This window comes from Vitis riparia, chromosome 3, assembly GCF_004353265.1.
Source record: "Vitis riparia cultivar Riparia Gloire de Montpellier isolate 1030 chromosome 3, EGFV_Vit.rip_1.0, whole genome shotgun sequence".
In the NCBI taxonomy this organism is placed as follows: domain Eukaryota; kingdom Viridiplantae; phylum Streptophyta; class Magnoliopsida; order Vitales; family Vitaceae; genus Vitis; species Vitis riparia.
Window position 1 is genome coordinate 3,959,753 of NC_048433.1, and position 27,860 is coordinate 3,987,612.

General features: G+C 35.2%; 2 protein-coding genes across 3 annotated transcripts; both read left to right on the top strand.

Annotated features, from left to right (window-relative positions):
• Nucleotides 1–222: 222 nt before the first annotated feature.
• LOC117910914 (phospholipase A-2-activating protein) lies at nucleotides 223–22,966 on the top strand. The gene is made up of 23 exons (XM_034825101.1): nucleotides 223–421; nucleotides 721–1,052; nucleotides 2,139–2,242; nucleotides 6,737–6,805; nucleotides 7,725–7,785; nucleotides 8,605–8,744; nucleotides 9,714–9,903; nucleotides 11,613–11,674; nucleotides 12,236–12,324; nucleotides 13,875–13,947; nucleotides 14,050–14,109; nucleotides 14,969–15,115; nucleotides 15,240–15,278; nucleotides 15,476–15,513; nucleotides 16,537–16,623; nucleotides 17,674–17,839; nucleotides 18,313–18,390; nucleotides 18,681–18,817; nucleotides 19,865–19,941; nucleotides 20,978–21,047; nucleotides 21,280–21,345; nucleotides 22,095–22,244; nucleotides 22,434–22,966. The coding sequence occupies exons 1-22, from the start codon at nucleotides 362–364 to the stop codon at nucleotides 22,227–22,229; spliced, it is 2,280 nt and encodes a 759-aa protein (XP_034680992.1). The 5' UTR covers nucleotides 223–361; the 3' UTR covers nucleotides 22,230–22,244; nucleotides 22,434–22,966.
• A 1,741-nt stretch (nucleotides 22,967–24,707) lies between these two features.
• LOC117910915 (E3 ubiquitin-protein ligase RNF5-like) lies at nucleotides 24,708–26,675 on the top strand. 2 transcript variants are annotated; one of them, XM_034825102.1, is made up of 2 exons: nucleotides 24,708–24,891; nucleotides 25,754–26,675. In XM_034825102.1, exon 2 carries the CDS (start codon nucleotides 25,779–25,781, stop codon nucleotides 26,466–26,468), a length of 690 nt encoding a protein of 229 aa, XP_034680993.1. In that variant the 5' UTR covers nucleotides 24,708–24,891; nucleotides 25,754–25,778; the 3' UTR covers nucleotides 26,469–26,675. The 2 variants fall into 2 exon arrangements, with proteins under 2 accessions (XP_034680993.1, XP_034680994.1); XM_034825103.1 differs by lacking the exon at nucleotides 24,708–24,891 and adding an exon at nucleotides 24,993–25,115.
• Nucleotides 26,676–27,860: the final 1,185 nt, after the last annotated feature.

Sequence of the window (27,860 nt, forward strand, 5' to 3'; positions counted from 1 at the left end):
CATTACAATTATAGCTATAATATAGATTAAGATATAAATAATATTGATTTATTTTCATTTTTATTATTAATGAGAAGAAACTAAGTTTTTATTTAGGTAGGAAAATGAAATGTTTTGATAGTAAACATTGGATGGTAAAAATGTAACACCAAGCTACCATTCTAACATATGATATGAAGGCTCTAGGGGAAATTTTTTTAATCGAGGTGATCAGCGCCTAAAGGGTAAAATAACTTGGGAAGCAAGCGATTCCGCTGTGGCCGGACACAATATTGGTGTCGTTTTGATCAAATACACCGTCGTTTCGTCTCAAAACACGCTGTTCCTCTCTGGACCCTCTCTTTCTTTCTCGAGCTCAATCATGGAGATCGATTCTGCAGAATATCAACTGAGCTGCGAACTTCGAGGACACGAAGATGACGTAAGATTTCTCCACATTCCACTTATTGCTTGTTTCCCTCAGAAGCTAATTTCCATGAAAATAGAAAACGTAAACGCAGAGAAAAGTTTTTTTTTTTTTTTCCTTTTTCATGGCCCTTTTTTTTCAAAGATTATGACGAATACATGCCGGATGGACCTTTAAATACGTTGAAGCAATCGGAGCCTAAATTTTTCGGAGTCTTGAAGTGAATGATGTTGACTGGTTTTCTAAGCAGTCAACTGGACTACGAGTTCTGCCGTGAATTTTGATAGTATTTTGTGAAATTCTTGATCATTCAGGTTCGTGGTATATGTATATGTGGCAATGCTGGAATTGCGACTTCATCGAGGGACAGGACTGTTAGGTTTTGGACTTTGGATCCATCAGATAAGCGCAATTATACTGCTTGGAAAATATTGTTAGGGCACACTAGTTTTGTGGGCCCATTGGCTTGGATTGCGCCCAATGAAGAGTTTCCGGAAGGTGGGATCGTATCGGGTGGGATGGACACTCTTGTTATGGTTTGGGATTTGAAAACTGGAGAGAGAATCCACACATTGAAAGGTCATCAATTGCAAGTCACTGGTGTTGCATTGGATGATTCGGACGTTGTGTCATCATCTGTTGATTGGTGAGTTAAATGTGGAATTTTTGGTTTTTGAATTACGTGGGTTGGTTGAATTGTCTAGTGCTTTGGATATACTTCGAATTTATTGTTGTTCCTAGGATCTTTGGTAGTTCTGGAGTGCGATTTTTGTAGTGATTAGCAAAGAAAAAGGTGCAATTACATTCTGTTGATTGTTTTGTTAGTTAAGCAGTGCAGATATTTATATTTTCTGGATTTTTAGTCTTTTAATCATCTAGGCTGGTTGAATTTCAAAACGTTTTTGATATATTTTGTGTTTATTATTGCTAATGAAATGTATAGTTCTTTAAATCAATCTAAATACTGCTTAGCAAGTGAAAAAGGAAGAAGAAAATCCAACAGTTTTTTCATTTTCTTAATTATGAGGATAGTTCATCTATATTCTCTACTATATATTGCTTAACCATTGAAAGAAAAGGTAGAATTAAAAACAAAATCTCCAAATTCTGAAAATTTCTCCAAAACAGTTGGAGACTCTTTTATATTTTAGTGGTTGAAATTGGTTCAGATGTCAAAATCCATGTGATAATTCAGGACTGAGTATCAAAATTTTGTCAAATTTTTTAACCTTGTACTGAGAAGAACAAGGCAGGGTGTTGTAGCCATACTATTCTTTATATAGAATTCATTCCAAAGCTTATAAGTTACATGCAAGGCTAAATCAGGAGAAAACCCTTTTAAATACATTTGGTGCCAATTCACCACCAGAAAAGACATAATGGGTCCATGGGTTGACTTGGTATTTAAACAGGGACGGATTCAGCATTTTGAGAAGACATTTGCAATCCGTTATCTTACAAAATGTGTTAATCTTTCTAAACTGGCGATGCTAAACAAAGCTTAACAGAAGTATTATCGAAAGGTTAAACTGACATAGCTAAGTTATGTTTCTCATTTCTCTTGTATAAATTGGTGTTTTATGACACTGTGAGCCTGTTTTGTTGCAAACTTTTGCTGCTTTAATTCTCTTCTTTTGGTCATCTAAGGATTAACTTGTTTGAACTTTGGGGCTGTTGCACTGTGATGACACAATATGTAATGTTGTTTCTTGTTGGGGATTCTTCATTGTAGTACTTTAAGGCGGTGGAGGAAAGGGAAGGCTGTTGAATTTTGGGAGGCTCATAAGGCAGCAATCCAAGCTGTTATAAAACTGCCTTCGAATGAGCTTATTACAGGTACATGTTTTTAACCCACTAAACACGACCTAATTCTTTCCTTTAAAGAATAAGTTCCTTTATTTCAAATTGCAATATATGCATGTGTCTTTCTTTTTCCATTTTCTTTGTTTGGTTTATTTTGTATACCGATTCACTATAAAAATGGAAATTGGAAGAGATGCTCTTGGCCAACAATATTCACTGGTGCACCTGTTTTTAGCCACTCAGGATTCAATCAAATCTTGTAATTGGTGCAGTTCTACCTCCAAAATAATGGTTTCCTTGAGGAGTTCAATGTTTTTGTTTGGATTGGTTAGTAGAGAATCTTGGAATTGCCTTTTGGTGTGGGTGATTATACTGGTGGCAATGGTAGTGGTGCCAGGTTTGTATCTGTTGTCAAGGGTGGTTGCTGTAGTGCTGGTAGGGTGGTATTGCATTGGAGTGACAGGTAAGGGATGGATGTGGTGGTGGTGGTTGCAGCGGCAGTGTAGTGGTGGAGATGGCTGGATGGAAATGTTTTTTTGTAGTAGAGGTGCAGGTGCTAGCGGTGGTTAAGTGGTGATGTTTTGGTTTTACTTGACTTCTCTAGCATCTAGGGTGTTTAGTTTTGTGTTAGAATCCCAATGATTGTGCAAGATCCTTATTAATGGGCTACATCCTTATTAGAATCCTTTAGTTTTGTGCAAGATCGAGGGTCTTTCTTTGTCCATAATTCATGGGCTACGTCCTTATTAATGAATTTAGATCCAGCTCTTACCTTTCAGTATGGCTACCTTGTTATGACCTCAATCTAGTCATTATCCCTGCCTTTAGCATCCCCCCTTGTGGTTAAGGTAATGACTTCGGGCATGGCTAACTCCCATAGTGTGACTAGTGACTCTAACTTCATGCAGGCGAGTTGCAGCTTGCAATCCAAATGGAGGTGGGTTTTTGGAGTTGGCTCACCCCCTTTGTGTGATCGTAGCCCTTTGTCTTGACCATTGTAGCAAGTGTGTTGCTCGGGGCATAAGGACCATGATGACTTGATGTCATCCTCACCTTCCTTCTGCTTAGCAATGAGAGTCTACCCAAGATTCCAAACTCAATGGTGACAACTAAACTGAGGGTTACACTCATTGTGGGATTTTACTCAACACCTTTGGAATAGATGTAAAACTTTGCAATTTAGGATGACTTTCTTGAAGTTTGTCCATTTGGTAATAGTTCTCAACCAAGTTACTTATATTTGGAAATAATTTATTATAGGCTTTTTTTGTCATTTCATTGGATATGCATGAGTTGATGGTTTTTTGGAAGCTAAAAGAAGTCCTTGTGCATTTTACTGGAAAAAAATAATTACTTATATGCAATTTCAATTGTTTGTAAACCAAAATGCTTATTAGCACCATGCTAAATTCAATGTTCTAAATTTCAACCAAGTTTAACAAAACGTTCATCCCATGCATTCTTATTATCTCTTCATTTTAGCTTTTGAGAAAAAAAGGGGAATATGAGAAGTCCCCCTTGGATTCAAGAAAAAGGAAATGAAGAATGGGAACGAAATGAAATGAGGTATTTCTAGCTCTAGTTTCGGATGAGCTTCTCCCAATTATGTTTGATAATAGAATAAGGTGGTTTGCTTTGACCAAGACTCCACTTTTTGCTCTGTCCATGGAGTGTATGAATTTCTTGGAATGTAGATAGACCAAAAGAGGTAATAAAAGGATAGGAATAGGAATTATAGTACCATCAGAAGAAGGGGCACTTGTGGGAACATCTTTATTGACGAAACATTTCAATAGTATGGGTGTTGTCGTGCCACGAGGCACAACCTTGGAAGTAATTAAAAAGAAAAGTTATGTAGTTGGACCATCTGCTCTATCCGTTCAAGTGGAGTTTGTCGGATAATGAACTTGCTTTGATCTCCAAATAGGAAGTTTAGACAACCTTACTATTGTTTTAAAAATAAAAAATAAAAAACATGAATGTAATAGAAATGAATAAAACAAGTACATGAAAAGGATGAGGAATCCCTCTTAGACAAAAGCCGATAAAAAAATGGAAGATTGAACCTACTCTAGTATACTAATAAAACCTATACATCTATATAGAACCATACGAGGATATACAATATAATAACTTTCATCCCTCCTTGAGGCTTAACACGTCTCCTACAAATATAAATCGAAACAAATCTCCTATCCTCACTATCCAACCCTTATGATCTACACATTGAATGTGAGTCGAGCTGAAAAACATTGAGATGAATGCCCTTAAATGTCGTGGTACAAGAGGCCCAAAAAGATGAATAGGAATGAATTAGATCCCATTGTGTCTCTAAAGTCCTCAAAAATCTTGGCATTTCTTTCCCTCCACACAATCTATATCAACGTGAGACTAGCAATTTGCCACAAGACTTTGCCTCTTGTGGAGTTCCCCAACCCTATATGAGATGGTCATCATATCATATATGCTCCTAGGAGGAACCAAATACAAATTGGCTAATTTGAATAGCTTGTGCTAAAGGCCTAAAGACAATGAGCAATGTAAAAAAATTGATCAATTGTTTCTCCACTCTTCATGCATAAAATGCACGAATAAGGCTAAGGGTTTTATAAAGTCTTCTCAACTATAGCATATCATTAGCGTTTACCCTCTTGTGTGTCACTAATCAAGCAAAGGTTTTGACCTTAGATAAGACTTTAGATTTCCATAAAAATTTAACTACAAAGAATGACTTTATGTGGAGTACTCTATCTAGTATGCCCATTTACTTTGTCTTTATTGCATATTCCAAGAGTGGTTAGATTGAGATTAGAGAAAATTCAAAAGGATTTTTTATGGGGTGGGGGAGCTTTGGAAAGGAAGCTTCATCTTGTAAAGTGGGTTACTATCTGTTCAGACAAAAGAAAGGGTGGATTGGGAGTTAGATGTCTTTCTACTCTCAATAAGGCCCTTTTGTGTAAGTGGAACTGGCGCTTTGCGGCTGAAAGGGAGACTCTTTGGAAGCATGTTATTAGTAGGAAGTTTGGGGAGGAAGAAGGGGGGTGGTGTACCCGGGAAGTGAGGGAGGGGTTTGGTGTGGGATTTTGGAAGGAAATAAGGAAGGAAGTGTCTCTATTGCAAAACAAAATTGTATTCTTTGTGGGGGATGGTAGAAGAGTGACATTTTGGAAGGACAAATGATGCGGGAACAATGCACTATGTGATTCTTTCCCCTCTTTATATGCCTTAGCGGCTTCTAAAGAGGCTTGGTTAGTGGAGCTGTGGGACTCAATGGGCGAGGAAGGGGGTTGGAGTCCTAGGTTCTCTAGGCCCTTCAATGATTGGGAGGTGGAAGAGGTGGAGAGGTTACTTGAGACAATACAAGGAAGGAGGCTTAATTTTAATATGGAAGATAGGGTGCTGTGGAAAGAGACTAAGGACGAGAATTTTTCTGTTAAAGGTCTTTATAGTGCTTTTGATTCTAGAAGTGCAGTTCAGTTTCCAAAGAGCATTATTTGGAGCCCTTGTGTTCCTACTAAAGTGAGTTTTTTTGCTTGGGAAGCTTCTTGGGGTAAAGTGTTGACCTTGGATCAACTAAAAAAGAGGGTGGCCATTAGCTAATAGATGTTTCCTTTGTTGTGTGGAAGAAGAGTCTATTGATCATATTATTCTTCATTGCACAGGCAAGAGTTTTATGGGAGTTATTGTTTGCTCTTTTTGGAGTGATGTGGGCCCTTACATATTTGGTTAGAGATACCCTTCTTGGTTGGTATGGTTCCTTCATAGGCAAAAAGCATAGAAAGGTGTGGATGGCAGCCCCCTTGTGTCTCTTTTGGGCGGTTTGGAAGGAAAGAAATAGAATTGTTTTTGAAAATGAGGAGCTTTCGATTCATAGGATGAAAAATTCTTTTGTATGTAATTTTTGGTCTTAGATCCGATAATTTCTTGGAATATGAACATAAGCTATTGACTTGTTTGGGCTACTAAGGAGCGAGGACCATAATGGTATCCTTGCACTAGCTTCTTTTTAGCCTACTGGTTTTTGGCTTGCTATTGAGGTAGAGATTTTCTCACTCTTAGAGGGTCTGAGAGATGTTTCTTTTATGGGGATCTCTTGTATCTAGGTTGACTTGAGTCCTTGGAAGTTCTATCAATCAATAAGGAGAATTGAGGATGTTGCAAGGGATGTGGTGGTTTCCTATCATTAGAATGTGCTAGCCAAAAAGGAGAGCAATAAGGAGAATTGAGGATATTGCAAGGTATGTGGTGGCTCCTATCAATGGAACCATTATTTTTTAACCGCTGGGCTGATGTGCTAGCCAAAAAGGGGAGATTAGTCTAATGAAGCTTCTTCTGGGAATTATGCCCCTTCTGGGGATTTTGGGTGTTAAAACCGGATGGTTTTGCACTGTTATGCAATTTTTTTTCCTTCTTAGATAAGCATTCCTCACTCTCCCTAGAGCTTGTAGATTTTGTGTTCTTTAATCAACATATTTTCTTGTTTCTTGTTATAAAAAATATACTAACCTGTTTTCTGTGGTAATATAGGTTCAAGTGACACAACATTAAAGCTTTGGAGAGGACAAAATTGTATACAGACTTTTGTTGGACATACAGGTTTGCTTTTCTGGTTCATTCTTTTATTCAGCTTATTTATATTGACTTGAATTGTTTTGTTTTTTTTTTTCTTTATTTTTTGCAGAATTTAGGGTTGATATTTTTTGTTTATAATAAAATTGTAATGGTTTAAGTACAACTGTTCCCTTTCCTTTTTATATATTTAATAGTGATTAGTGAGTTTGCTGGTCAAGGTGAGAGATGTTCAGAAAAAGCTTATGATTTATAGGGTTCCATTGCTTGCAAAAATGCAGCATGCTGTTGCGTTGGATTTGTTAGTACTGCTAAGTCGGAATTTTTCATTGTTAGTGGTCATATGATGAGATGGTTTGCTTGTGGTAATACAAGGCTTAGTTACTTGTGCTAATGTACACACGGCTTTTCTTTGACTTGTGTAATATTTCTGATTTGAGAATTTTGAATTGCTGGTGAATGGTGATTCGATTTTTCTGGTCAAGAGTGAGACACGTTCAGAAAAAGCTTATAATTTACAGGGTTTCATTGCTTGCAAAAACGGGGGCATGCTGTTGCATTGAATTTTTTAGTGCTGTTAAGTCGGAATTTTTCATTGCTAGTGGTCATATGATGAGATTGTTTGCTCCTGTTAATACAAGGCTTAGTTGCTTGTGCTAAATGTACGCATGGCTTTTCTTTGACTTGTGTAGTATTTCTGATTTGAGAATTTTGTATTGCTGGTGAATGGTGATTATGCGATGAGTGTGTGTGTATATATATATATATATGTATGCATGTAGCAACAATGCCACTTCAATGATGTGATCTAGATCCTTTGTCTTGGCCACATTAAAGATTCCAGTTTCTTGTTTTTGTTCCCACATTGTTGTTGTTACAAATGTAGTGGATTTTAATTTTTTTTTTCTTTTAATGCATGTAATCATGTGCTTTGTGAATTTTGCAGATACTGTTCGAGGCTTGGCAGTGATGCTTGATTTGGGAGTACTTTCTGCCTCACATGATGGGTTAGCTTTCCATCCATTTATTTTGTTTAGTATATAGTATTTTTTATTTTGTTTAGAGGATATATCTTTGATGGATCACTAATCTCAATATTGTATGACTAGTATACACGGCGTATACTTTTGTGTGCCCTTTTGAAGGCTCTTTTAATACAATCATTCTTTACCTATAAAAAAAAAAGTATTGTATGGCTAATTTGAAGTCTATGTAGTAAACAAATAACATTTCAAGTATAATGTGTTGAAGTTTCTTATGCAAAATATAACGTATTTACACCATCAAGTTGCAATTAAGGGCATATTTTCAGAATGGGTGATAGAAGAAAATAAAGATGGAAATGGGATTGTGTAGTGAAATTGAATCTATTGAAAGACTGCTCTACTGTCAAATCATTGTAGTTACTCCTACTAAGTATGTCTTGAAGATACATTTCATTATTTGTACTTTCTTTCTTTTATTTTTAAAAATGTTGGACATCTTGTAGTTACTCCCCAGCTAATAATTTAATTGTGATGTTCATTTATGCTTTTGAGTGGAAATCAATTGTGTAAAATCTGCTCCAAATTTATGTTGTGTTGAGCCTCAGAGCCTTGATTATCAATTAGAAAAGATAACCATTCTTTTAAAGATCACTTGCAGCTGGTTTATGATTAGATTACCAGCTTCACACTTAATTTTCTTCTCCATGCTTCTATGCATGCAGTTGATGTCCTTACTTGCTCTGATGATTTTTTTTTGGTTGTTGTTGTTGGAGTTATTCTGTCCTTATTTCTACTGCATTGAGCAGCTTCCTGAATCGTGTCATGTTTTCATTATGACAGTTCCATCAGGTTGTGGGCACTTACTGGTGAAACATTAATGGAGATGGTGGGTCACACTTCTATTGTCTATTCTGTTGATTCACATGCATCTGGACTCATTGTCAGTGGCAGTGAAGATTGTTTTGCAAAGATCTGGAAAGGTTTTCTTCTCTTTCTATTTGTGGAGTTTACTTTGTGCTTGTATTCAGAAAGATTAAGTGTATGATATTGCCTTACATTTCTTGTCTGGGCTGTGAATTAGCCTAGCTTTTCCCAGCTCAAATTGCATTTTTCAATTTACTGGCTTAACCTCTGGGGCTGCAGGCTTAACTTTACTAAGTTTAGTATTATTTTGGAAGGGCTCAACCTACTTCAGCCCATATTGCTTTGCCATTCTGCTTAAAGGAAACTGTACTGCTGTAATCCTTGTGCTTTTTGTTAATGCTTTCTAACTGTTATTTGTCCATTCCAAACTTTTTGGATAGTGACTTTGTTTATCATAACAAGGGTTAGTTTTGATATCTTGAGTGTGCTTTTCAAAATGAAATGTTGGGCATATTCTCACGTTTGCGGAAAAAGTGTTCTCAAGACAATTTTTGGATGTCTCCTGAAACCCGATGTCTGGACTCACTTTCCTGGCGCATCAAGGGAACAAACTTTTTCCTCTATGTGCTGGTCACTGGCATGGTGTGGAAATGTTTCCTGAAAGGATCTTATCCCTAACTTTGTGAGCTGTTGTAATGTTTTATCATAATGTAAAATTACGTCTGATCAATTCATAAGGCATGGTTCTATAATGAAGGGATTCTTGTTGAATAAAAGGGATGAAGAGAAGCTTCCTTTTACTTCCTCATGCAGGCCTGATTGTTTTATATGTTGATACTGTTCCTTTTTTCTTTTATCATTGCTAATGAAAATTATTTAATTTCTGAAGTGCCTATAATATTCACAGTCATTCAATATGTATGTTTGTGCGTAGCTATAGTCATGATAATTCCTGCACCATAATATGCATTTGTTTGCATTGATGGAATGCTAAAGTTTTAATTCTTTCTTGCAACTGAGCTTGTCTTTTAATTCTTGAAATCTTATATAACTTATTTTACCTGGGACATTGTATTGTGTTGCAGATGGAGTTTGTGTTCAAAGCATAGAGCATCCTGGTTGTGTTTGGGATGCCAAATTCTTGGAAAATGGGGATGTTGTAACTGCATGTTCTGATGGGGTTGTACGTATTTGGACAGTTCAGCAGGATAGAATTGCCAATTCTGTAGAACTTGAATCATATTTTTCCGGACTTTCTCAATTCAAGATCAGCAGGTATGCTTATTTTTTAATCACCAGTATGTATCATAATATCTTTGAACTTGATTGTGGCAAATAATATGGGGCATCGTTCAAAATATCGGCTGTGTCTAGTACGACTCGGCCGAGTCATATCCGCCTCGACCCTTTTCGTGCTAAGTCCAATACCTGATACCATCTGAGACTCAAACTCAATCAGGAATCGTTTAAACTCGGTTGACTCAATGGAGATTCCAAGTTGACTCGGTTGGATTGTCCGAGTTAACAAAATAAATCATTTTTCCACATTCAAATCACAGCAGAGGAACAACAAACAGGATCTAAACCTAAAAAACCTCTGAAAAATCAAAGATTGTCTTTAAAAGGAAAAACTTTTCAACAACCAAGACCCATTACCCATGGTGAAAAGGAAGAAAGACATCAGTCTAACCCATGACTGAGTCTTGGAGATGCATAAGAAGAGGTTGAGGGTATCACTAACTTCAGAACAATCATGGATGTGGAGTGCCTTCAGTGGTGCTGTGGTGGTGATTGGTGTGATGAGAAGATTCTCCCCATTGACGTGAGCGGCGATCGCTGCATTTGGTCTCTCCTCTCTCTAATTTTGGTCTCCATTCTCTCTTGCTTCTGTTTGCCCTCCACTCTCTCCGTGGTATGGGTGAGTTAGGGATTTGAACAAAGGCTGGCAGTCAGTGCGTGAATTGGGGATTTGAAGAAATGTGGTCAATGTTTTTATATCAAAATTATTTATAATTGTATATGTTAATGTTAGGTATGAATTGCCTTAATTTAAGGTAATATATTATCAAATTTTATAATCTTTGTTTTTTTATGATAATAATTTATTGTTTTATATATTAATGGTGTGATATAAATTATATTAGTTTAAGTATTATTTTATATGGCAATGGTAGCATATTTGATGTATTAATTTATTATTAACAATATATTCAAATCATTTAATTCATAATATGCTATGCTTTTTTTAATAAATAAAATTTTATATTATATTTAAATATAAAGTGTTATAATCATTTAATCAAAATTAAAAATAAAATTGATGATTGAATTATATGTCTTTTAGTAAAAATATCATTGTAGTTGAAATAAAATAATTTTCAATTCTTAACATTATCATAAATTGCTTTCATGGAGACTTTATAACCATTTAAATAATCTTAAATGTGAGAAAATTTTATTTTATAATTTTTTAAGCTTATTGAATTATATTTATTTTTCTAAAAAAATTCTAATATTTTTATAATTTTTTTATTATCTTATTTTGCGTGTTGCCCAATACCAAGCCGAGACGTTGAGACCGATATGCTTTAGAACCCTCCAAGTTAATGACCGATACTGCGACTTTGAACCATGATACAGGGATTATGCAATTTGGAATAAGTGTTGAATTTTCTAATGATAATCCTTGCTTAATGTTGCCTAATATTATAGGTATTCCCAATGATGGCTCTGTAAATGTTATTATACAAATATATTTTGGCCTTTTGGTACACTGTATGCAAGCATGCCACTATAAGGTCCCAAAAAATTGGAAGCTGCATTGTTGCTTAGAAGACACTATAGAATATTTTACTTCTTTCTTTGTCTGAAGTTTATAACATTTGTTTGCACTTTCAGTTGGATCAATAAAAGAGTTGGTTGGTCTCTTTACCTATCACTTGTCAGCTTTGCCTGATGTGCATGTAAATTGTTGTTTCTACTAGGAAAAGGGTTGGTGGATTGAAATTGGAAGACTTACCAGGGCTAGAAGCTTTACAGATTCCAGGTTTGATCCTCATTATTCTCTTTCCAAAAACATTTGGCTCATTTCATAGCTTGATTGTCTAGAAATATTTAGTCTCTGATAGGTGGAGCTATTCTCTGTTGCTGGATGGACATTTATTTCAAGTTGAGGAAGTCAAGTTTTTTTTTTTTGCTTGTTTATTTGTTTGTTTTTCCCTTTTTCTTTTGCCTTGAAACATGAGAATCAAGTAAATATTCAATGAAATTTTCTTCTGTCAAAGAAAAAAAATCTCTAAAAATTTTGAACAAAATTCTTCCAAATTCTGTGTTCTTTGGAGTGATGGGTTGGTAACCCCCTACGAGCAGATCTACTGGAAGGGGCTTTGCTGAGGAATGGGATGCCTAAGGTTTGAGTCCCGGGCTTAACCTGAAACATTATCCTTAGGGGAGGGTTGTGCATCCCTGGTTTTTACTGGTCCTGAGAAATGGAGGTAGTGGGTTTCTGCATTGCCAAAAAGTGTTGACTTGTTATTGTATTTGCTAAATGCTAATTGCTGTTGTATGTCACTCAATATTTACTTCATTTTAATTTTATGATGAGCAGGGACTAGTGATGGCCAGACTATAGTTGTCAGAGAAGGGGACAATGGCATGGCATATTCTTGGAATTTGAGAGAACGGAAGTGGGATAAGGTAATATCCAATTTCATTCTAATATTTATTGCAGTTATTTGTTTCTTGTATATGTGTGCCTTCCTTTTAAGTCAATTTCCCTTCATCTAAGGATTTTTTGTAGGTCACCTGTGTTGGAGTTCCATTTGTTACCCATATGGTTCATTACTGATGATGTTTGTTCTGCTACCTTTCTATCATGGAATCAAGGGTTGGACCTCTGGCCTTAGTGCTGAGTTCCATTTACCCAATTTCAGGATTGAACCCAGGCATTAAAGTTTTTACGAGCAACAGAAATGGTTAATGACCTTGAATTCTTGCATTTAAGATGGGCACATTTATCATACTGTTGCATTATACTTTGTCTGCAAGTAGAAAGAAGAGGATAGAGATGTCTGTTATGATTTGATTTGAAGAAACATAGTTGAGTAGAATTATGTCATCTTCCCAGAGAAATGAAACAGAGCTGTATTTTCTCAAAGACTGGGGATCGGATATTCCTTTTTCTAACAATAAGTTGTGCAGGAATGGAAGGGAAGGAAAATGATTTTTCTGTCCCAAAATATCTCGTCCTAATTTTATTATCTAAGAAGAAATCTAGAAATGCCTTAATCATACCCATCATTCAGTGTCATTCTGTTGACTTTTGGAAGTGCCTTCAAGTCAGTTTTTCAGCTCCATTTCAACTTTCTGTCATCCACTAACCACATCAATTCCTCTCAAAGTCTGTCATTTGTTATATAGATGTGCACACTGGTTCACATATAGGTATCCCTATGTATGTTGTGATTTTGTTATCCAAGAACAAATCTATGTCTTAGTCCAACTGCAACCCCTCATTTAGTGCCATGATATTAACTTTTTCGAAGTACCTTGGAGAGTCGTATTTGTGTCAGATCTGTCTTGACAACATCTCTGCAAAAAAGAACCTGGACTACGTTTATTTGGGATAAACCTTTTTGGTGAAGATTGAACAGTTGCTTTCTTCCTAACTTATTTGTCCTCTTGAGTTTCAGTTCACCTGAGAGGTTTCCTTTTACAGACTTCATTGGATGTGGTAAATGCCATTTAGAGTTTTTTTCTCCTTTTCTTTCCTTTCCTTTGGGCCTTTCTTGCATGTATTTTGGTGCACCCTCTTCCAACACTTTTTGAAAATTGCTTATCTAAAAGAAACAATATTGGTAGTCATGATTTTCCTTATTTCCCTGGCCCAGATACTTAGGAAGTTTTCCACAAAATTTTGCTGAATGCCATCTCTCACAAACTGTGGGGTTGAAATTAGGTTCATGCCCCCCTTCCCCTTTTTCTCTAGTCCAGATATTCTTGGATACCTTTGTATGTCAATTATCAGCATTTAAATTTTTCTTGGCTGTTTCCTTATGTGTATTAATGCAATCGGCAAAAGTGATTCTAACTGTGGCTTTATATTTGATGTTCAGTGTGGTTATGTCATGGATGATCGCTTCCTTTGTCCTTGTCTATCTTCAGTTTCTATTCTGTTCTGATCGCTTTGGGATTGTCCCTTTTCATGGATGGATGCTTATAATCCGTCATTTTTCTTCCATGTTTAGATTGGAGAAGTTGTTGATGGACCTGATGATACCATGGCGCGTCCTGTTCTTGATGGAATACAATATGATTATGGTTAGCATTTTTTTAATGACTTTGAATCTAATTTAACTTTTATATGAATACATATAGATGCATATTTATATTGTTTAAATCTTTAATACTCTTGTTACTCAGTATTTGATGTTGATATTGGAGATGGAGAGCCTATCCGTAAATTGCCCTACAATCGATCAGGTACTATGTTCTTCTTGGTCTTTCTTTCTTTTCTTTTTCTTTTCTCTTTATTTTGTGGATACTGACTCTATTTAGTCATTCTAGAACATGATATATCCTTGCTTCCATAAACATGTAAACTTTTGCTAAAGTAAATTAACCTTCTTCTATCTAGAGGACTTTTTTAGTTTTATGTAAAGAACATAAGCATATTGCTCATGGAAAAGAAGTGTGATTTGGGGGAATCATTATGTCAATATTCCAATTTGGTGATGCAATAGAGTACATTTTTTTTTTCTCTTAAAGTTTGATCTATGAGAATCTGAAAAATGGCTGATTAAAAAAAAGGATTGGAGAAAATATGCCATATCTATTATTGTGTGATAGGATCAGTCCTGTAATCTATACTTTCCACATCTGATTCACAGTTGCAAAACCCGATTTGAGAATATTCTTCCTTTTCTCACTTGTGGGTTGATGGTTAAGATTATCACCCAAACTGCTGCCCACACAAAGAATGAAAGCTTTGCCGGGGTTTGTTTTTACAGTTATTTTTTAGTTTCCATGGTGACTGATTCTCTCTTTTATTATAGCCCGTATTTAGGTATTAATGCTTAAACCACATTACTGACATTATTTGTGATTTCTTTCTTTGAAACTCTTTGATCTAAATACCGATGCTTGCCTACTAGGTACCACCAAGTAGCATTCTGACATATGAAAGTGTTTACATTTAGCTGGGGATATATGCTCTTGTTGATATTTCTTATAGAATATCCTCAGTTGTGGTAAATCTGACTTAGCATGTTGTGACACCAAATGAATGTTGATGCATTACTTCAGCCAATAAATGATAATAAAAAGAGTGAGCTCTTTTCAGATAACCCATATTCTACTGCTGACAAGTGGCTTCTCAAGGAGAACCTTCCACTTTCCTATCGCCAACAAGTTGTTGAGTTTATACTGCAAAATTCTGGACAAAAGAATTTTGCTTTGGACACATCATATCGCGATCCCTACACTGGTGGTGAGTATTATATCATTCTCAGTGCTGCAAGTTGACCGTTGGAGTTTATTGGTTGGCCCAACTGTCCTTTATGACTTCATCTTCACGTATTGATGCTATCATTGATCTTTGTTTTATGTTAAAGCTAATGCTTATGTGCCTGGAGAATCTTCCAACAAGTCTGGTGCGTATTTATTGTTGGAAAGACTAGTTTCCTTTTTTACTTTCTGTTCTTTTTTGGGTCTTTGGTAGTTTTCCATGTTCAAACCAGGTCAATACTAAGATGATGCAATGTTATAGTCTTGTTAACTTTCTTCACAACTTTCAAATTGAACTCTCTGATTGACCCTAATTTATTTCATATTTTTGCTTAAGTAGCAGCTGTTCCAGTGAAACCTTCTTTCAAGCATATTCCTAAGGTATACTATTATATTTTTGTTGTTTTTATCATTTTTTTTTTCATTCAAGGGATTGGAAATTGAGATGCACTTTATGCAATTGAATATCATGTAAAATCCTTCTGTGTATTCCGTTGTTAGTACGAATATACATATGTGTTTGTGTAAGGACTTTATCTTTTGCATAGAGATTGATAACAACATAAATCTTTCATGCTATATTAGAAAAGAGAAACATGGTCAAATCAAGTTATCCTAACTCATTTTTGACTGGCTGCTTTTTTATAACCTGCATTTTAACATCTTATAGAAATAATGTCCTATTTAAATAGCAATCAGAATGTGTAAAATTTGTAGTCTATTGCTCTATGGATTATACCAGTTGTAGGAGAGTTGTATTAAACTTTATTTGTGGTAACTGGCAAGAGCTACTACATTGAAATTCAAAATATTCTCTCTGAGTCTTTGTACCATATCGATGTTAAATTGCTTGTTGGTGGTGAGTTCTCTTTTCTCTTCAGTACTTTTAGATTGACTTCTGTAGTGTTTATCTTAATGCGTTTATGAGTAGCAGGGTTCAACTGTTGGCATTGCTGTAATTAGAAGAAAGGAAAAGCTAGTTGAGCCACATGAGATATTTATGAAATGCATGAAAAATTAATTTCAGCTGTATTTTAGTAAGCAGATTATTTTTTCCCTTTCCGGAGGAGGAGGTTTGATTTGGTGTTTTTTTCTTTTCGATTTTTATTCTTGAAATTTAAATTAATATGATGCTCTGGTTTCTTTGATTTTTTAATTATTTCAAGGGAAAGTGCAAAGTTGATTGTACTGGACCATATCCATGCAAGTTTTGCTGGTGATAGATCCTTTATAAAAATGACAATGCACTCATTAGTTATTTGCGAGTCATTGTCTCAAATTTGGATGGATTTTAATGATACTGAGCTGCTGATTAAGTACATGTTTGTGTTAAGTGATCGGCTACCAGCTTCCAAAAGTTCTAATCCATTTCTTCATTCTTTTATTTAATGGTTTTGTTTCCAGAAAGGAATTCTTGTCTTTGATGCAGCTCAGTTTGATGGGATTCTCAAAAAGATTTCAGAGTTTAACAATGCTCTAATGTCTGACCCGGTAGGTTTTTTATAAGGCTTAGAAGTTTTAGTTTTTCAGTATTTCTTGTTTTATTTTCCTGGTTCTATTTGCACATTCCTGTCCTTCTCACCCCATTCATTTCTTGATGCGTTGCTCGTCTTCTGAATTTTTTTTTTTAAGTTTCTTTTCTTAGCATTAGTGAGATTGTCTTGTTTATTCATGCTTGCTTTGTTGCTTAGAACTAGGATAACATACAACAGTATTTTTTGGTTCTTCACTTATTCGTGTTTTTCTACTTTTGTGGTTGTCTTCTATGTACTGAAGATTTTAGGATTTGTCATCGATGGCATGCAAATTCTTTCTTATTTCTAAGTGCTTCATACTAAGTTATTTGAGCCTGGTATCATCTTTAGTTAAGGTATGTGCATAGTTGACATGGGGGGAGTCACAAGTATATGTTAGATAATATATTGTCTTGCATCATTTACCTCCCCATTTTGTTTCTTTGGTTTGATAGTGTGAACAGGTTATGTTTTAGGTAATAAGATTGCAATGTGTAAAACTTATCCTTGTTACGTGGGTGTCATGCTACTAGGCACCATTGATGGAAGTGTAGTAGGTAAGCTTTATTCTCAGCATGATTGGAACCAAACTCTTGGAAGGGTATTGAATGGCACTCGTACCCTCTTGATTAGATGAATAGCTAGCTGGGTACTCCTCATCAGGATCTAGCTACTGTCTTTTGCCTCATTTAAATTTCTTCTCATGGCAGTGCTATCAGTGAACTAGTTTCTTAAGAGATATGATTAAATTTTTATTCATTAAGGCCAATGCATTGGTTAAATTATATGGGCACTTTAAATAGTTAATACAATGTCCATGATGCAAAAACTGTTCTGTTGCTATTCTACAAGTTGAGAAACATAATGCTTGATCTTCTCAGTGTCCAAGTGTAGAAGCTAAAAATGCACTGGTTTTATTGTGTTTCTAAAAACTGTTAGTTTGCTAGTTAATATAAATGATTTCCATGTATTCCATTTATTCATATGTAGTTTCCTGACTGATGGATCTGTTGACAATCATTTGAAGGAGAAGAAGAGCTTGTCGCTCACTGAGGTTGAGATTTCCAGACTGGTTGCTGTTGTTAAAATTTTGAAGGAAACATCCCGTTATCATTCCAGTACTTTTGCAGATGTTGACATTGCTTTGATGCTGAAATTGCTAAAGTCATGGCCACTTGCAATGATTTTTCCAGGTTAGCATTATTGAACTTATAAGACTGTAAGTTTGTAATTCCATCTTTGAGCTGATTTATATGATCTTTCTTTCTTCTTATTTTGTGCTGTGAACTCCAATACAATTTTCTTTCACAGTCTCTATACATTTAAACCCTCCTCAGTACCCCCTCTCATGGTGAGTTCACTCTATCTAAATCCAGTACTTTGGTTACTTCATTGTGGAGATGTGGGGTTCTGTGGTCAGGTGACTCAGGTCTAACTGTCTAAGTACTCATAGCAGTCGAGTAGTTTCTATTGGTATATGCATGCACCTTTTTATATGATGCTGAATGCTTTACAATTATTTCTTGGTATTTCCATAGGTTGTTTGGATTATCATTTGATCATTCTCATGCTGGTTCTTTCAACTATAGAGTGAATATTCTTCGTTTATTTTTAAATGGAAACTTTACTCAATTTATTGATATTATTATACCTTTGGTATGTGTAGTTATTGATATTCTGAGGATGATCATCCTGCATCCAGATGGGGCCATTAGACTTCTCAAGCTTCTTGAAGATGAAAACGGTTCCAACTCATCTCTCTTTTCCCACTGAAAATTCATTTCAACAAAGATAACTTGAATGATAGCTTTTGTTAGTCATGTAATGTTCAACTGTCTCAGATGTTTTTAAAACCGGCTGTGGGTTGCTTGTTCTGGCCATTGGGTCTTTAGCTAACATGCCTGAAAATAGGCCCTAAATGTACTTATATTTGACAGTTAGTACTGCTTCATTCTATTCTAACATGTGTTTCTTTGTGATACCTTTTGTTCAAAATTTGATCTTTATATAGTGGATTTTGTATGCTCTATCCAGATGTACTAATGGACATGATCAAGAAAATTACAATAAGTCCTGCACTTGCAGCGAATCTTTTAACCAGCATCCGTGCTGTGTGTAATCTCTTCAAGAATTCATGCTACAGCAACTGGTTACTGAATCATCGCAGTGAGGTTAGTTCTGCTCCTCTATAGTGGTTTTGTTGTTTGAGTATATAGAAAATTCATTGTCTCTGGAAGTGCAGAGAAAATTGATAACGGTGGTTTGTAAGAACCTACTTTTTCTAAGTGCCTGTGTACTTGTCAAGCAAATTAGGTTAAGACATCTTATGAGCTAGTGTTGTATATCACATGGGAATGATGGTTGGTCTTGAAAATGATTAGGATATAATCTGTAAATTAGAACCAGTGCAGCTGTTTTTCCATATTTTTCCTTTTTTTTTTCTAAATAATTGTAAGAAGGGAGGAGATCTGATAAGCAAAGAAGAGAGTTGCGCCTGAAACAAGTTAAATTCTTTAGCTGCTTTTGAACTGGGTCACTGATCTACCCATGGCCTCCATGTTGTGCTTTAATTTTCCTCAAGACATGATCTAAAAGATTCTTATCTGCATGACCATAAGCTTTTCAGAATTGACTATAAGGACCATGCTTGTGAAATCTGCTTTTTCACTTTGGTTAAGGCAAAAAGATGATAACTATTTGGCCTTTGATTACCTCCTGCTTTTATTAGATAGAAATTCTGTTTGATGGGCCCATCACTTCTTATTACCTTAGTATTGTCAAGTAGTTTCCACTGACAAAATCTATCTTGGATCTCGAATTGAGGTGCTAAAGGTGCATATTGTTGATGACCAGCTAATTTGCGTTACACAATCATTCTACTTTGTAGGTTCTTTCTCCATTCCCTCTTTGTCCTCAGACTCTTCCCTCTATAACTGTGATGCTCAATCTGACCCCCTATGACTATTTAAATAAAACGTTCACTGTCATAATCATTATTTGTGCAATTTGAGTGGTATTCTCTCTTTGTCTTCAGACTCTCCCCTGCGCCACATTGATTTTCAATGACCCCATATTTTAAATAACATGTTCACCCTCATCATCATGATTTTGTGTAATTGAGTGGTTTTTTTCTTAGGAATCATCCAAAATGCTTGCTTAATATATATTCATTTTTACACTTTTGAAGCAATATATTTCTTGGTTTACTGATTATGCAGATTCTTGATGCATTCTCAAGTTGTAATTCATCTTCAAATAAGAATGTACTGCTGTCTTATTCTACCTTGCTACTCAAGTAAGGTTTTTTTTTTCATTATTTCTTTTAAATCTCAATTACATATTTCTTACTTTTCCTTTAATGGAACGCTCTGTAGCAGTGAGTGGGTTGGTTTTATTTCACATACACACACTTACTCTCTTACTTTTTGGTAAGTAAAAATCCTAAATGGATCTGTTGGAAGGTGGTGCAACCAGAGTAAAAGGGGCATATACGAGATAAACCGCTAGAAAGAAGTCATCTAAAAGGTTCACTAACACATTACTGAATATGCATCATTTCCATTTACTAACTTTGAACCTCACATGAACAGAGTTCAATATTACTAATTGAAATTATTGAGGATTGATAGCTCCTTTCACTTGAAAGACTGTGTATCATGCTCTACCAAAATGCATCCAAGAAAACCAAGGATGTACCATGAACAGGTTATCTTTTCTTCCCCACTGCCCATGCCACCCTGCAAGAAGATCTTCAATGGGCCCTGGGATCACCCATTAAACCCCAAAGGTAGCAAATGCAGTGATCACAACTCTCCCATATCACCTTGCAGTGTCACAAGAGAGAAGTCATTGAATCCCCATCTTTACACATGCACCACCCATTAGGAAGATTCTTAGCCCTTTGAACTGGCGGATCAATGAGAGTCCTTCCCTGAGCCTCCAAGTTCAAGGATTCAATTTGTGCATAAGTCGCACTGCTTTGAAGAACCCAATTTTATATTCCTTTATATAAGATCTATGGTTTGAACAAGACGCCTACATTTGGATACTCAGAAGTAAAGCGCATTGTACAACAGCTCTTCCTGGAATTGGATTATTATTATGTTTTGCTGTTCCTTTTTTGTCATTGTTATCGTTGTTGTTGGTTGTGGTATTGTTGTTTTTATAGGGGTTATTGCTATCATCATCAGCAATATCAGCATATAATTTCATTTTGGAACATCACAAGATTAAGCCACTTTATTCACCATTCATTCACTACCGTTTTCTTTGGCCTTACTATCATCCTCTAGTAAAACTTGCATCATTTCTTCACACTGGCTCTATTACAGTTATGCTGTGTTCTTAATTGAAAAGAAGGATCAAGAAGGCCAATCTCATGTGCTTTCAGCAGTTCTTGAGGTATGTCTTGGGTGATTATGATCCAACGTTTGCATATGCATCTCTTTGAATTTATTTCCTGCTTTCATCTCTTGTCAAATTAAAATTTTAATTTGATACATCAGGGAGTATTTTTTTTTTTTTTTTAATTCAAATGCATTTCCACCCATTTGCTTTTAAGTTCGATACAAGTTTATGGAAATGAATTGATTGTAAATTTCATCTGCAACAATGCTTTCTTTTATTGTCACAGATTGCAGAAGGGGAAAATCTGGATGTTGATTCAAAATACCGAGCGCTAGTTGCCATTGGAACACTGGTATTTTTTGAGAACACGATCTATTATACATACACACATATATGCTTAGTCATATGGTCCAACAAGAGGTGTCAACTTGGACGTCATATAGTGAATCAATTTCCTATTTTTCTATTCTTGTTAATTGCATCATATCATTATCATATTGATCAGGTTACATCATGTGTTGTTAGATGGGTCTGCATCTTTGGAAATGGATCAGAAATAATGACTAAGCACATTGTAACTACAAGAATGAACATAAAGCAATATGTAGGCAAAACTTTGGTGGTTGGGCCATTGCATGAGTTTTTACCTATCAAAAAAAAAAGTTTTTAATGCTCATAGATACGAAGACATGCATTCTTCAATCAAAGATATGTGGTAATCTGATTTAGAACTTCTGTATTCAAAAATATTGTTTCTTGATTTTACTAAGGTGCTGTTTCACAAAAATATTAGAAAATTGCTTCAGATGCTTCAACTAGTGTATGGATTTTATGTTTCATCCATGGGGTTGCATTTATGGGGTTATATAAATAGTTAAAATGAACTTCTAAATTTATTTTTTGGCCCCAAATTTTTTTGAAGTTTTTCCAGTTATTCATCGGCAAGTCTAAAGTACAATTCATTGATTACAATGCCTTTCTCATTTGCAGATCTAATAGCACGCTAGCATAAAATGTAACCATGACTAAAAATGTCTACAGGATTGAGTTGCTACTGTTTTATTCATGTTGTCCATGTGTTTTTCCCCCCCTCTGAAACAGATGCTTGAAGGGTCTGTGAAAAAGATAGCATTGGACTTTGATGTTGAGAGCATTGCCAAAGCAGCAAAGGTTTCTAAAGATGCGAAGGTTGCTGAAGTTGGAGCTGACATTGAGCTCTTAACGAAACAGAATTGAATCTGTTAGTCCCTGGTAATTAATCAGTTCTTTTAAACCAGTCCCTACTAAAATAAATAGGACATTCAAGGTGACTGGTCAAAACACGTCATCACTAACATCCATATGCTTGTTGATCCCCAACAGGACGAAAAAAGGAAAGAAAGAAAATTCATGTGAACTGAGTTTATACATCTTCTAACTCCCATTTTTTCATGTTAACAGGATGGAAAACATAATTACAGAGGCTAGACGGGATCCTTGAAATGGTGATCAACTGCCGAGTTAATTGATTGGCCTTAGTGTCCATGGGAACTATTCTACAGTGGCAGGAGAACCAGGCAATACGCAATTCTGGATATATAGGAGAGAAACTGATATACCATACCAAAAAGGCACTCAGTACATTGGGGAAACTGAAACTGTGCCCGGGGTTTTTGATTTATCCACTTAAGCCCCATGGGAACTTTATGGCACCAATTTTAACATTTTGGGCCTCGTACCAAATGGTGGAGGGGAGCGAAGTGAGAATATTTGTCAACTTTTACGGCCGAACTTTGCTTTTTTTCTTTTTTTTCTTTTGATCTGATTATTTCGGCTGTATTCGGAGTTGTTACGAGTAAAGCCAGTGTTGCATGCAAAGGCGTTGTTTACTGATAGGGCATGAACCAAGACAACAACTGAAGTAATCGAACATATGGAAAATAACATTAACGGTATATACTTTTGCATGAAATAAAAAAATAGTATTGAAAATATTGAATGGTTTTGAAAAAAAGAAGCACAGGGACTCAAAAATCTTAGAGGTTGCCCCCATGTATATTTTTCCAAGGGAGGTCTCCATGTTGAAGGTATGGCGCTTTAAAGGCAAAGAAGAGGGGCTTCACTTGGACTTGTGCTGAGAAGATTGCAGCCATGCCGTTCCCCTACCCCTTCTTCCTTCCTTTATTTCCATGTTGAAAGCCTGAAAGGTATGGCGGTTTAAAGGAAGGAGAAGGAGAGGGGCTTCACTTGGACTTATGCTGAGAATATTGCAGGGGCTTCACTTGGACTTGTGCTGAGAAGATTGCAGACATGCGGTTCCCCTACCACTTCTCCCTCCCTTGTTTCTTTCTTCTTCTTCTTCATTTCCATGTTGAAAGCCTGAAAGGTATGGCGGTTTAAAGGAAGGAGAGGGGCTTCACTTGGACTTATGCTGAGAAGATTGCAGACATGCTGTTCCCCTACCACTTCTCCCTCCCTTCTTCTTCTTCTCCCTTATTATTATTATTGTTTTTTATTTTTAAAAATAAAAAATACTAGTAACTTATTTATGAAATTATGAAATATAGTGCCTTTTAATAATAGTACTAGTAATTTTTAATATTATTTATAAAAATAATGGTAAGTTATTTACAAAATAATAATAATTTTATCTTATATTCTTAAAAGTTATTTCATACTAAAAAAAATTTAGTAACTTAGGATCCATTTAACCACGTTTTCCAATACTTGTTTTTAAAAAATTGTTGCTAAATTTAAAAATAAAATAAAAAAATTATTATTTTATAAAAACTTTGTCAAGTTGTTTTTAAATTTATAAAAAAATAATAATAATATTTTATTTTAAAATTATTTTTTAAAATCATTAAACACATTAATAAATTCTAGTTAAAAAAATTTAAAAATGTAATTATTAGATCATTATGAGTTTCAAATTATTTTTAAAAATTATTAAACTTATTAATAAATTAAATACATTAAGTCTTGCTTTGTCTAGTGAAAAAAAAAACTAATTGTATGGGGAATAAAAACAATAGCACATCAATTCTTGTTTATAAATTATTGTTATTAATTGAATAATTATTTAAGTTTCAAGTTATTTGTAAAAACTAAAAACTACTATACTAATCCATGAATTTCGATCCATTTAAATTTTGCTTGATTTAGAGTTTAGTTACCCAATAAAAAAATTTATAAAAAGATTATTATATGCAAAGAAGAACCGGTTAAATCATTTAAAATAAATTTTGATATATGAGTTTATAATATTATTAAATTTCACCACCCTTTAATGCTAATTAAATTGATTTATGAGTTATAAATTATTTTTAATAAATTAATAAATTTTATTTATCATATTGATTTATAATTTATTTAATTAAATGAAAAAAATTTCGCCTAATTCGAAGGAGGACTATGGTCGAAGATTTTTGGTATTTATTTATAAGAATCAATAAAAACAATTTTTACTTATTTTTTATTTTAAAATATTTTTTTAAAAAAAAACAACATGAGTTTTTAAATAAAAAAATTATTTTTAAATCATATCATCAAACAATTTGTTCTTGCAACGTATTTCTTTTTTCTTTTTTCTTTTTTCTTTTTTCCTTTTTCTTTTTCTTTTTTAAAATAAAAAGGTAACTTAAAAATAATAAATAATAATTTCCTGGATTTTTAAATTGAAAATGCAAAGAAAAAAAAAATGTGGAAGAAGATGAAGGATGGAGGACAAAGTCCAAAAGTATAACAGTGGGGAGTGGGGGAGGTGTCTGAAGACTTGTTTGGTTTGATTGGCTTCCATTTTTCTCTTCCTTTTTTCTCTTCTACCTCTGCCCGTCCCCTCTCTCTCCCTCCCTCTATATAGACATTCTCACATTTTGCCCTGTCTCTGTCTCTCTAGGTTCCACCTACCTTAATCAAGGTCAGTCCTGTCTGTTCTTTGTTCCTCATTTCACGCTTCTTCTCAGATCTGTTTTATCAAAATACTGATTCCGTTTGTTTCTCTGGAAAATTTAATTTTGGATTTGCGTGTTCTGTGTATAGTGTTTTGTGTTTTGTCCGATCTTGATGATTCGAAATTCTATGATTCAAGATCTTGATTTAATTGATTACTTTTTCTACAGAGAGAAGATAGGCGCATGATTGGTATCGTTGTTTGAATTTGTGAATTCCTTTTGGTTCTTGTTTTTCGATTTGTGATGATGGTTTTGTGGGTTTTGATGGTTCTGATCCTCTGTTTTAGATTTGGATTTGGGAATTTTATTTAGGGATGTGTTGGGAGGTTGTTTAGCTTAACCTCTGGTTCTGAAAATTGAATGTTGAGCCATATATGGTTTGAAAAATTGAGAAGCTTCAAAGAGTGTTTTGTAAATCTGGGAATTTGGATGATAATTTTAGTTTAGAGCCCCTTGAGGGCCCTCTTTAGATTCTTTTTTCAGGTTATTGCAAACTCTGCATTCTCAAATGCACTGACATTCAATGGGGTTGTGGCTGTCTGTATTCCCAACTGAGGGAAAGATTTACACTGAACAACAAACTTAGCAATCAAATGGCAATAGATTATATGACTAATCTTTTTTTTTCTTTTTTCTTTTTTTTTTTTTGTAATTTTTCTGGTTCCTCAATGTTTTCTTTCTTTCTTGTTCTGAAAACCCTATGATGCTGATAATTTAGTTGCTTGGATTAGTATTATTAAAACGGTGCATTGTACTTTTTTGTCTTTTTTTTTGGTGGTTTATGGTCATGTTGTCTGATAATTCATGGGTAATTTATATGATTTCCAGGCACTTGAAGATCTAGGATTTGGTTATGGAGAGTGAATTTGGAGAATCAACGAGTGGACCATCGCGTGGTCCTTCATATACGACCAATAATAGCAATGATACTGGTGATTTTGAATGCAATATCTGCTTCGAATTAGCTCAGGACCCAATTGTGACTCTCTGCGGCCATCTTTTCTGCTGGCCTTGTCTCTACAGATGGCTCCATATTCATTCACATTCCCATGAGTGTCCAGTCTGTAAGGCACTTGTACAGGAGGAAAAATTGGTTCCTCTTTATGGAAGGGGGAAAACACCTTCAGATCCAAGGTCTCGGTCAGTACCTGGCATCAATATTCCCAATCGCCCAGCGGGGCAAAGACCTGAGATGGCTCCACGTCCAGATGTGAACCATTTTCCTCCTCCACAGGGATATGGTTTCATGGGGGGGTTCATGCCCATGGCATCTGCAAGGTTTGGAAACCTAACACTATCTGCTGCCTTTGGTGGTTTAATTCCATCCTTGTTGAACCTTCATGTGCATGGATTCCATGATGCCACTGTTTATGGAACAACTTCTGGATTTCCCTATGGATTTTCGAACTCCTTTCATGGGGGCCATGCTCATGGGTTTCATCATCATCATGCTAGTCACGCACATCAGTCGGATTTTTCCTTTATGAAGAGGTGTCTCTTATTTATTGGTCTTCTTGTGATCATATCTCTTATTTGGATGTAGAAAAATATGTCCATTAGAGTCCAGTTGTTGTTGAGCGTGTAGGACTGCCATCTATGTTCCTGTATATGTTAGCACAAATGACTTTCTGGTGCTTGATGAATCATGTATGTGGTATCTTCTCAATGCCATTAGAGCTTAATTTTCAGGGTCACTGGCATCTGTAATGTTCATTTTGAATAAATTGCTTGCAAGTTTTCTCCTTGCCCACCTCCCCTCATGCACCTGTGCTGGTTTAATTTGCTCTCTTAGTTTTTATTAGATGGTCTCTTTAATCCATGTTAAGGCCGCCATAGGTTTCCAATTTCATTGATATGCTTAGAGATTTGAAAAGTCATGTCTTCTTTGGTGATCATACTGTTTCTAGTCACATGTGCACACTGAATGTTGGTAAGAAGCATGCATTTGGCAATTTGAGTGATATCAGTTATTCTTAGACAATGGGTGTTGGTAACTTGGTGTCTTATCTCGGGGGTCAGTCTCTGTTTGCTGGTTCCATTTCTTGACAATGGTAATCTTTGATAGGATACGAGGTAGTGGACATAATAATGCCCTAATATCTGGCTTCAATGATCTGGTCATTTATGTTGACATTCAGTAAGAAGTTTTGGTGAACAAATAGAGTTCTCTTTTGGGATTGCATTGGTGGTTTAATTTCACTTTCTTTTAGGGTCTGGCTACAGTATCAAAGATTCACCTACCAACAGTTTAGATTTTTTCATGCAATTTCGAAGATATAGAGATTAGGAGTTCAGCGGTTACCTATTCGGTATCTTAATTTTTTTCTTTTTTCTTTTAATCCATTCATGTTATGGGTTTAAGTATGTCCATGTGCTAGAGAAGAGAGCTGCATTGTGATGGTATACTTATGTGAAAATTTGAAATTTATCCTGTGGGCATATGAGCTTCTCAAAATTTTAGATTCAGGGATATGGCCTCTATGTGTTGCTGTTTGGCCTATTAAAGAATGTTGCAAGATACCCGTATGAACACATGGGTTAGTTGAAGAAGAGTGCATTTGACAATGATTCTGTAAAGTGTTTTTAACATTTCTAACATTTGAAAATTTTTATTTTTCGAGTATTAGAAAGGTCGAAAACACTTCTCAGTATCACTATCAAACCCACACGAAGTTGCTTTATCCCCCTCTTTTAATGAAAATAGATATGTAAGGCTGCCATGAGGTTAAATATATATGCCTGTTTACTTGAGCAGCCAGAGGGTACAATCACCATGCTATAAGCCTATAAGTATGATTTGTGAAGAAAATCTTTTATTGACCAGAGGAAAATTGAAAATCTTTTCTTTCTTGGTTTCCTTTTTTAATTTTCTTTCTTTCCTTTTTTGATTAAACCTAGCAGTATCTTGCGGAAACAATTTGGGGATGACTGAAAA

Coding starts and splice junctions, on each gene's coding strand:
- LOC117910914 (XM_034825101.1), top strand. CDS start 362: ATGGAGATCGATTCTGCAGAATATCAACTGAGCTGCGAACTTCGAGGA. Junction 13,948..14,049: donor TGGAATACAATATGATTATG/GTTAGCATTTTT, acceptor CTTGTTACTCAG/TATTTGATGTTGATATTGGA. Junction 19,942..20,977: donor TATTCTACCTTGCTACTCAA/GTAAGGTTTTTT, acceptor GCTCTATTACAG/TTATGCTGTGTTCTTAATTG.
- LOC117910915 (XM_034825102.1), top strand. CDS start 25,779: ATGGAGAGTGAATTTGGAGAATCAACGAGTGGACCATCGCGTGGTCCT.